The sequence below is a fragment of the Coptis chinensis genome, chromosome 3, assembly GCF_015680905.1.
Source record: "Coptis chinensis isolate HL-2020 chromosome 3, ASM1568090v1, whole genome shotgun sequence".
In the NCBI taxonomy this organism is placed as follows: domain Eukaryota; kingdom Viridiplantae; phylum Streptophyta; class Magnoliopsida; order Ranunculales; family Ranunculaceae; genus Coptis; species Coptis chinensis.
Window position 1 is genome coordinate 124223490 of NC_141458.1, and position 10673 is coordinate 124234162.

General features: G+C 38.5%; 3 protein-coding genes across 5 annotated transcripts; 2 read left to right on the forward strand and 1 right to left on the reverse strand.

The window, feature by feature from the left end:
* The first annotated feature begins 1154 nt into the window (after window positions 1-1154).
* On the forward strand, window positions 1155-4707 carry LOC147514158 (Leucine-rich repeat protein kinase family protein). 2 transcript variants are annotated; one of them, XM_086597576.1, is made up of 3 exons: window positions 1574-2244; window positions 2334-2866; window positions 2956-4707. In XM_086597576.1, the coding sequence occupies exons 1-3, from the start codon at window positions 2158-2160 to the stop codon at window positions 4430-4432; spliced, it is 2097 nt and encodes a 698-aa protein (XP_086453702.1). In that variant the 5' UTR covers window positions 1574-2157; the 3' UTR covers window positions 4433-4707. The 2 variants fall into 2 exon arrangements, with proteins under 2 accessions (XP_086453701.1, XP_086453702.1); XM_086597575.1 differs by having other exon boundaries at window positions 1155-2866.
* A 12-nt stretch (window positions 4708-4719) lies between these two features.
* On the forward strand, window positions 4720-6420 carry LOC147514159 (hydroxyproline-rich glycoprotein family protein). 2 transcript variants are annotated; one of them, XM_086597579.1, is made up of 2 exons: window positions 4720-5887; window positions 6161-6420. In XM_086597579.1, the coding sequence occupies exons 1-2, from the start codon at window positions 4850-4852 to the stop codon at window positions 6251-6253; spliced, it is 1131 nt and encodes a 376-aa protein (XP_086453705.1). In that variant the 5' UTR covers window positions 4720-4849; the 3' UTR covers window positions 6254-6420. The 2 variants fall into 2 exon arrangements, with proteins under 2 accessions (XP_086453705.1, XP_086453704.1); XM_086597578.1 differs by having other exon boundaries at window positions 4721-5947.
* Window positions 6061-10138, reverse strand: LOC147514160 (putative aminotransferase ACS12). Its single transcript, XM_086597577.1, has 4 exons — window positions 9359-10138; window positions 9147-9278; window positions 7771-7931; window positions 6061-7646 (listed from the first exon to the last, which is right to left on the reverse strand). The coding sequence occupies exons 1-4, from the start codon at window positions 9860-9862 to the stop codon at window positions 6791-6793; spliced, it is 1653 nt and encodes a 550-aa protein (XP_086453703.1). The 5' UTR covers window positions 9863-10138; the 3' UTR covers window positions 6061-6790.
* Window positions 10139-10673: the final 535 nt, after the last annotated feature.

A 10673-nucleotide genomic window follows, 5' to 3' on the forward strand; every position in this document is an offset into this window, starting at 1 on the left:
TCGATCCGAGCCCGACCTGATAATTTAGCTCTAAACCCGTTAAAAAGGCTAAAAAACCCAAAATCGAATTCAGACCGAAATCGAACCCCAAATCCGATTTCAATTGCATACAACTAATCTCATATAAAAGAATGAGTTAGATAAATATTTGGATTATGATCTCATTCATGTTTATAATGATAAGTTATTTAATATATTAGATTATAAAAAAATTATGTCAAGATTTCCAATTTTTTTAGTAATTGCACGTGATTATGTGTCTATAGTTCATTCCGAGTCCATTTATTTTTAAATCATATCAAATAATTATGTCCGAGTATAGGTGATAATTACTTCCAAGTTCATTAGAAGTTATATTTTGTTTGAAAGATTGGTGGATAGCCGAAGAAAAAATAAAATATATATATATATATTTCAAATAAAATTTCTTATCGTCTTCTTTCTTAATTTATATTGGGCTTTATTCTACTTGAAACCCGAACCCAATGGGTATCCGAAATATAGAATTAGAGTAGGGTTTGGTCACACTTCTCAACAAAATATCCAACTCCAAATCCGACCCGCTGAAAATCGGTCCGAATTCGAATAACCCAATACCCATTCAAAACCCAAAAAATGGGGCTTGAACCGGGTCGGATACCTGTTTGGACATCCCTTAGGCCCTACACACCAAAAATCATTTTCTTCACCTGCAAAAACTAAATATACCCCAGCAGCTATTTCTCTCCCTCTCTCTCCGACTGAAAGAGGTGAATCCGATCGGATCCGAAGCAGTTTATGGGAATAGCTCTTATTTACGTGGGTAAAACTGTAAAAGTGTTAAACACAGGATTAATAAGCATTCAGTCATGCAGACCCAAAATTTGAGAGCTCGGTACCCAACAACAAAATGGGTAACTACGAGTAAAGATTCTGTAACCAACACTCACTCTAAAGAAAAGAAAAAGGACAGGTGATGCACAACTATGCAAGCAGCCAAAGCAAGTGAGCAGTGAGCCAGTGAGCACCAACAGCAGCAGCTCCACATTCTAGTGTCTTGCGCATTACAAGCTGCAAACATCACACAAAACCCAAAACTATTCATTAAAAACAAAAGCACGCACACTCTCTTTAGAATATTCTCTTTATTAACTGACTGAGTCAAAATAACAAAAGAGAAGAAGAAAAGTAGAAAACGACTTTCAGAAGAATTGGCAAACCCTTTTAATTGCTCTGCTCACAATATCTCCCATAAATAGATAGTGATAACATGTAATACAAGCACATTTCACTTTCACACTTCTTTTCTTCTTCTTCTTCTTCTTCTCAACTTCTCAACTTGGTTTGGTTGTTGGCCGAAATAAATAGTGGTCTTTGAGCTGTACACTACTACTACACTCTGACAGAGAGAAAGAAAAAGAGCAGACACAGAGAGAGAAAGAGGTACCACGTGGTTCTTCAGTTTCAGCAACCGTCTAACTATTAAATTATTCATTTTTCAATTTAATTCCTTCACCTGCCCCCAACCCTTTCTTTCTTTCTCAACCATATCCTCCTTGCCTCTCTTCTTGAAACCTTCGCCCCCTCTTATCTCTCTCCAAAACCTTAATACAATTTAGCATGTTGTTGTATAGGCATGGTTGTAATCTTGATCATGATCTCATTCTTGATACATACTTGATAAGAACATTACTTCAACTACTTACATTCTTCTAGTATAGTAGTGCTATACTTCCAACATGAGAATTGCACTTTTTTTTGTTATTGTTTTCTTGGTTAGATCTACAGTTGGTCAAGTTATTAGTACAGAGAAAGAAATACTACTTCAATTTAAAAGTAATATTTCTAACGACCCATTCAACATTTTGAGCTCATGGAATCCTAATTCTAGTCCATGTCAAGATTACACGGGAGTTTACTGTAATTTAGCTGGAAATGTAGAAAGAATTGTGTTGTGGAACACTAGTTTATCCGGTATGCTTTCGCCGAGTTTATCGTCTTTAAATTCATTAAGAATCTTAACATTGTATGGGAACCGGTTTACGGGCAATGTACCGGTGGAATACGCTGGAATGGTGAATATATGGAAGCTTAATTTGAGTAGTAATGCAATGTCTGGTTTGATACCGGAGTTTCTCGGTGAGTTTCAGAATCTTCGGTTGCTTGATTTGTCTAGAAATGAGTTTTATGGAAGTATACCTGATGCATTGTTCAAGAATTGTTTTAAGACAAGGTTCATTTCTCTTGGGCATAACAATTTATCTGGTACGATTCCGTTATCTATTGGAAATTGTTTGAATTTAATGGGGTTTGATTTTTCTTTTAATAATCTTAGTGGTAGTTTTCCTTCACAGATTTGTGGTATACCAAGTATGGCATTTGTTTCGTTGAGAAGTAATTCTTTAGTTGGGGATGTTAGGGAACAAGTTTTAGTGTGTCAAAGTTTGGAATTTTTGGATCTTGGTAGTAATTTCTTTACTGGGTTGGCTCCTTTTGATGTGATTGGACTTACTAATATGAGTTACTTCAATGTATCGTTTAACCGGTTTCAAGGTGGAATACCTGAGATTAGAAGTTGTAGTGATCGAATGGAAACTTTTGATGTTTCGGGGAATGGTTTAAGTGGACAAATTCCTTCTAGTATCACGATTTGCGGAAGCTTGAAGGTGTTGAATTTGGGTTTTAACCAGTTGAGTGGAAGCATTCCTGTTCATATTGGGAACTTGAAGGAGCTTTCTGTTCTGAGATTGGGTAACAATACAATTGAAGGGAGCATTCCACCAGAGCTGGGAAATGTTGAATGGCTTCAGGTTCTGGATTTGCACAATCTCCGTCTTGTTGGTGAAATTCCTACGGATTTAAGCAAATGCAGGTTTCTTCTTGAGCTGTGAGTGTGATATCTCTTTACCAAATGTAGTATATGTATGTAGCAACTTTGTTTTGAATTGAACTTGAAACTTCAAGCTCTTGATGCAGGGATTTGTCTGGTAATAATTTACAGGGAGAAATACCTCAGACTCTTTACAACATGACATATCTGAATATACTTGACCTACACCGAAACCGCCTTGGTGGAAGCATCCCAACTAGTCTTGGGGAACTGTCTCGAATTCAATTTCTTGATTTGTCAGAAAATGAGCTCTCGGGAATTATCCCTTCCTCTCTTGGAAATTTGACCCGATTAGCTCATTTTAACCTCTCCTCCAATAACCTCAGTGGTGTGATTCCTCTCAGCCCTACGATCCAGAACTTTGGCTCTACTGCTTTTTCAAACAATCCCAAGCTTTGTGGATCACCTCTTGGGGTGTCCTGCTCTGCCAATGGCAGTGGTAGTTCAGCATCTAGGAGAACCAGGAAGCTGAGTGTTTCTGCAATAATTGCCATTGTAGCTGCTGCACTTATCCTTATTGGAGTCTGCATCATCTGTGTCATGAACGTAAGAGCCCGAAGACGAAGGGACGGTCTGACCTTGGTTGCAGAAAGTACACCACCTGCTTCTACAGAGTCGAATATCATTATAGGAAAGCTAGTTCTGTTCAGCAAGAGCTTACCGTCAAAGTACGAGGACTGGGAAGCAGGGACCAAAGCGTTGCTTGACAAGGAGTGTATGGTTGGTGGTGGGTCAATTGGAACAGTTTATAGAGCTAGCTTTGAAGGTGGAGTTTTCATTGCAGTGAAGAAGCTTGAGACTCTAGGCAGGATTAGGAGCCAGGATGAGTTTGAGCAAGAGATTGGACGACTAGGAAACCTTGTACACCCTAATTTGGTTGCATTTCAAGGCTACTATTGGTCAGCTACAATGCAGCTAATTCTTTCCGAGTTCATTCCAAATGGGAATCTGTATCAACATCTTCATGGACACATACATCCTGGTCCCAGTACCAGCAGCGGAGGGAGTGACCTATACTGGTCTAGGAGATTCCAAATTGCGCTTGGAGTAGCAAGGGCACTTGCATACCTTCACCATGATTGTAAACCCCAGGTTCTTCATCTTAACATTAAATCTACCAACATACTCGTGGATGAAGATTTTGAAGCCAAGTTATCTGATTATGGGTTGGTCAAGTTATTGCCCCTATTAGATAATTATGGTTTGACCAAATTCCACAGTGCTGTTGGGTATGTCGCGCCAGAGTTGGCCTGTGAGAGCTTGAGATTCAGTGATAAGTGTGATGTTTATAGTTTTGGAGTGATTTTGTTAGAGTTGGTTACTGGGAGAAAACCAGTGGAGAGCCCAGCTGTATCAGAGGTGGTGATTCTATGCGACTTAGTGAGAGGGTTGTTGGAGAATGGCACAGCTTCAGATTGCTTTGATCGTAGGTTGCGGGGGTTTGCAGAAAATGAGTTGATTCAGGTCATGAAGTTGGGCTTGATCTGTACTTCTGAGGTTCCTTCAAGGAGGCCAAGCATGGCAGAGGTTGTTCAGGTTCTTGAGTCAATAAGACCTGGTTAAGAAATCATAATCAAAGTTCGTATCAAAGAAAAATCCAATGAAAGAACTATAGAAGAGTTGGGAATCTGCGGTTGGTTGTGGTAAGTAGCTGTGAAAAAAGGTGGAGACCCCCAAATACAATTCAAGAACAAGAAATATTCTTTTTGATTCTTTTTGTGAGTAGCATCTTCAATTGTTGTTACCATTTTTAATTGCTGGATAAAATCATTCAATTCATGTATTTATTTCAATCCAAATCTGATGGAACTATAGTAATAGTAAATCTTTTTAACAAATAGCATCATCCATTGTTTTGACCATTTGTAATCTCTGGAATAGAATGTTTCCAATTCATGTGGTTTAACTTGTATAGTGAGTTAGTAACACCAACTGAAGGAGAAAGAGAAGCAGGTGAGCCTAACCTCTCCAAGTGTACAAATGTTTCAGTTAGACCAGAAACATGTTAAATTAGTTTCAGGTTCCCACTCCACTACTCTCCAATTATATATATCCATGTTATCACTGAAAATGGTTAGGCAGAATCAATTGGTGTTAGCGATGGTAGAGAACTCCGCACCCAATTACAAGAAACCAGTGACATCAGTGAGGCAGGAGGGTACAGTTCCGTTTCTCTGGGAAGAAAAACCAGGAACACCAAAGAAAGATTGGAAGATGGAGACAGTTTCAGTTAATACAGTTCCAACTGTGGTAAAGCTTGTTAGTACAATTCCCTTCAAATGGGAGGAGAAACCTGGGAAACCGCTTCCCATCTTCACGAAATCTTATGCACAGAGGTATTCTCCAAGTCTTATGCTTCCGGATTCTCCAGATCTTCCACTTCCACCAGCAAAGTTCATTGGCTTTTCTTCCGCCTCCATGTACTCTCTATGCTCATCCCCAAAGAAATGTGGAAAGCTGAGGAACATGTTTTGGAGGGTGTTCGACTATGACAATGATGACATTAGTGAGGTTGAAGATGAAGAAGAGAACGATGATATACAAGAAGAACAAGAAGATGGAGTGCCAACAGAAGTAGATGATGATGATAATGAAGAGGAAGGGGGAGGAGAAGAAGAAGAAGAAACGTTTGAGTTGGATATAGAAGAAAGTGACTTCAACAAAAATGAACCATTCAAATCAGCTCCATCTCTCCTAGCTAATTGCTGCAAATCAGAAGATAAAATTTCCAAAGCAGTTCCAGTTGATCAATATTTGGAGGAAGAGAAATGCCATACTCAACATGGAACACCAACTTCACCAACTTCTGAAACTGAGAGTTACTTTAGTAGCTACGCAACAGGCAGTAGCAGCCGTGCTGATTCTTCTTTCTTTGAGTGCTTCTTCCCACAGTTTTCACCAGAGTCTGACTATCATGACAAAGCTCATGGCCATAAGGACAATTGTTCCCCAACACCACCTGATCCACGTGAAAGTACTCATACAATGCGAACACCAACACTGGGAGAGTTGATACGGGTGAGCTACAGGGGTTATATGAGGAGCTCCCTTCACTCAAGGAGGCGGAACACCTCCTTAGTAAATTCTCCAACTTGTCTACTAACTTTTTAGTCTACTTACATTCAGGCTGACAAATTTTTGTGATGTAAAATTTTCGAATTCACACATTCTTGCAGGACAACAAGCAGGAGTGAGATCTTGTTATAAGCATAAGTAATCTAGAAATGGATTTCTCAAAATTGTATTGAATTATTACTTGTTCTAAGGCTTGTCTGGCTGCCACAATTGTAGGATTTTATGAAGGGGTTCGGTTGCTGCATCTCTGGAGCTGTTGATGAAACAGTGCACAGCAGACAGCATAGTCAGAGACAGCAAATGGTGTAGGGGAGTACATATCTTCTACGATTCTAACGGCCTGATATCAGTTTTCTTTGGTCTTGCCACAGCTTTCACATCTTCTCCTTTTATTCTTCGGACATCAAGAATGTATGCCAATGTCACCCATATTACTCCAACTTTGAACGCTTAATATCAGTTTTCTGTTGCGTTCTTATTATTTCCACCGCCTTTCACCTCTCCAATTATTGGGACATCAGGGATGTTTGCCAATACTCTTGTTTACATTGTGAAAAAATTGTAAGAGCTTCTCCTTTTCTTCTCAAGACACGGGCTCCTGCAATGCATGCACATAAATCTTGGTGTATAAATCAAGGGTTAACTAGTATTAACACTAGTAATACTAGTTAACCCTAAATCTTTATACATAAATGCTGTGTTCCATAATGCTAGTGCATCTCGCAATGACAAACGGCTTCGAGCGCTGATAGCCTGATACTCTTGCACTCGCACCAATGAAATCAGTTTTAAACAAGTACCATCTGAGATGTGCAATATAGCTTGATTTTTTAAACCAATATCATATCAACTGCGAGATTTACATATTTCAGAAACTTTTCGTATGCGTTCCATAACTACAGGAATATCCTTCTCACTTAATGTACTAAAACAACATCTGAACCATCCAGGTTCGATACAATGACAGGAGGAACCAGGGGTTACATTGATCTTGCCTATATTCAAAAGTCTATCCCATAATTCAAGTTCCCCTTTCTCACTGTAAGAGCCCATTAACCCACTCATGTTAGCCCAGCAGTAGAAACCCCCACTGCTCTTTGTGCACTCAATGCCCGAATTCTTCAAAGCAGCTACAAACTCAGCATATACTCTCCGAAGTCTCTCTCTATTGGCATCAATAAATTCACGGATGAATCTTGTATCTGAAAGCATTGATATCAGGAAACGCTGAGTTGGAACCGAAATGGAAGAGAACCTTGTCAACTTTTTGGCAGCTGCTAGAATGCTTTCATTGTGAGAATAGAGAACGCCCACCCTAAAGCCAGGAAGACAGAGGTCTTTGGACAACCCATACACTATATGAACTCTATTCCTGTCAAAGTCCTCTGATTCAAGAATTTCTGCCATGCTCACAAACTCTTCATTCCCATGGGTAGACCCCGCAAATATTTCGTCGCAAATGATGTGAATGTTTTTCTCCCGAGCAAAATCAAGAAGACTGTATAGCATATCCCGACTAAGCAAATTGCCAACAGGATTTGCGGGGTTTGAGATGAGAACTCCCCTGACTTTCATCCCTCTTTTCTTTGCCTGATTGAATGCCCGGTCGAGCGCATTGATACTAATGCTGAAGTTGTCAGCACTGCGGCATGGAACAGGTATCAGTTCCACTCCAGTTCGCCATTTTACGTCCCTGTCAAAACTGCATATTGTGCATTTGAGTTTAACTCCAGTGTGAATACCTTACAATTGAATATGACAAAGGCGCTATAGATGAACGGAGTATGAAAAGAAAATTAATAAATAAAGCTAAAGGCGTAACTTACCCTGGATAATATGGCGAGGGAACAAGAAATGCATTTCCAGTGTCCGCCAGGCAGAAGCTAAGAATCTCAATTGCAGGAGTTGCACCAGCTGTCAACACCATCTGTGACGGATTGAATGATACTTGCCGTTCCATGACTTCAGACATGAATCCTGCCACAGCCTGTCGAATCAATACAATTGACACAAAACTATAAGAATTGCTCTCTACAATTGCTCCCATCATTGGCAAGGTATTAATTCTGCCTAAACACTAGATAAATTAGGCACTGTGTTCATAATAAATTAAAGAGGTGGAATAATAATTTTTCAAAAGACATCTCTCATCTGTATAAACAATGGGAAGGCACCTAAAGCAAATGCTGCCCTCCCTTTCCTAAGTACAAATAAAAATAAAAATGCAGGCCAAAGAGTGTTATACAATGGCCTAAGTGCCTAACAATAGTTGGTACAGTGCATGTACACTTTTCTTCTCTTCTACATACACACAGAAAAGAACCTCCTGAGGGTAGAATAATAGTGTCGCATTATCTAAAGGTTCTTGCATCCAACCTGTGCTGCTCTCATGGCAGTTGTAGAGGGCGTTGAGCCCAAGTTAAGTACACAAAATCTAATCCTTCACTATTTCCCCCTACAACTATGATTATCAACTAGATGGACAACCTCAAACCTATGAGTGAGTGAGAGAGTAAAGAAACACAAAAACCTGTAAGAGTGCACCATGCTAAATGTGTCTGGCATCTGTGATGCAAAACAAAATGCAATTTTCACGATGACTACATTACCAACTTAACAAATGGATATACCATCCCCTCATATGGTCATTGAACCTCTTTACATCTTGCTAATCCGAACAATTTTCCAAGTACAGTAGTACCTATTACCTACGGGTCCTTAGTGATCCTTTGTCTATAGCGACAGAATTCATTTTTCGAACTACAAAACAAATATTTTCTCATTTCCTACAGAAAAGACGATCCGATGTCAATGGAGAACATAATCTCAGTTATTAAACAGAAACGAAAGAAGTTAGAACCAACTTCGAGGAATGAATGTATCAAACTGCAACACTATCTCCTATTTCATTATTTCTATAAGCAAATATCCAATGACAACAATTCGCATACTTCATTTTCTCATCCAACTAAGTCTCGGCTTAAAGGCCTAATTGATTAAAGTGCAATAAAATAAAAATGAAAAAAAAAAAACTCGGACACAACTCCAAAGCTTGGTCCAAATCTTCAAACTATGATAAATGTTCAACTATGTCCAATGGTTCAATCATAGCTTCCGTAAATATATTTCAAAACAACTCTAATCTTAACCTTCAACACAAACACTAGAACAGAATAATAACATAGTGTTTCATCTTCCTTACCACTTTCAACTCTGTCAATCCATCAAATGGCTGATACGTCGCAATCCCACTAATACTCAATTCCCCACCTTCACCACTAAGGAAACTCTTGGAATTCTCCAACACCCAATTATGTATCAAATCCAAAGACAACTACAAAAACAACAACAAATCAATTTGCATCCATTCATCCAATACAGCAATAAATAAAATAAAATAAAATAAAAAGCAACCTTATTTTCTGCTAGCCCAAGCTGAATAACCCCATTAGGATTCTCAACACAATCATAAGGGTCCTCATTCACCTTCTTTAACCCAACATAATAAGCCGAATCCTCAGCTTTCACAATAGAATTCGCTCTAGAAGAAATATAAGCAGGCCCAGTAGAGGCTCTAGGTGAAAGATGAGTTCTTGACTGTGAACGAGTCAACCCAGTTGAAGAATTTAACTCATTGAGTTGACTCAATGAAGTTGAAGGTGATAATATATGACCAGTTGGTGAAGAAGGTGTTGGTGAAGTATGATTATTTGAACGATTTCTTCTTAAATAAATTTGTAAGAAATAAAATAAAGCACATGGGATTATTGAACCTAAAACTAGCCCACCCCTTCCTTGTACTACTCCTTGTAATGGTACTATAATTCTCATTGCTGTTTTCCCACTCTCACTATTACTACTGTTCTTCTTGGATTGGGTTTTTGAGTATGGGGTGAGTTGGAATTGGGTTTGGGTCATGATATTTTCTGAAACTTTGGACTCTCCGTCCGTCTGGCTGTTGAAGCCAGAGAGAAAGAGTTTTGAGGCTTTATTTGTTTGGTTGAGTGTGAAGTGAGTTTGTGAGAGATAATAAGGTTAGAAGTGACAGGGGGGAGAATTTTGCGCCGTACCTTGTTCGGAGAGATTGCCGTTGGATTTTTTCCCCCTTTGTGTGATGTGACTAAATTGTCCTTTTAAAGTTTTTGAATTTTTTTTTTTTGGGATTTTTTTTACCTTTTTGCCTATATTTGTCCTAACTTACACGCATTGCATGTTTCATATAAATACGTGTTCCAGAAATATTGGAGATCCAATGATTTTTCTGCTACCTCATTAATATGTTGGTTGTATTATCAAAATCAGGTAATTGACATCGATTAGTATCCACCGATGTTTACAAGTTGAAGAAGAAGCATTTCTTTCCCATTTATGCCTCCACATATAAGGGTTGAATTCACAAGGTTTTACCATCCAATTACACGATTTTAAATAATTTTAAAAAAAAAGCCGAACTCATCATTTTACACTAAAATATCTTATTTGTTTTAAATTGATTTGTTACACGAGTTTTTATTTGAGCTCCAGCCGTATATAAGACAACTAACTCGACATCAAAGATGTTAAAAGTTCCACCCTTATCCACATCTGTGATTTATAATTTTAAAAAAAAAAAAATATCATCCACAAAGACCACAATGTCATATTTGTTGAAATTGATGTGGTATGGCCGTATGACATATTGACATCAAAGATGTTAAAGTACAAATGGGTTTATGAAATGTGGTACATC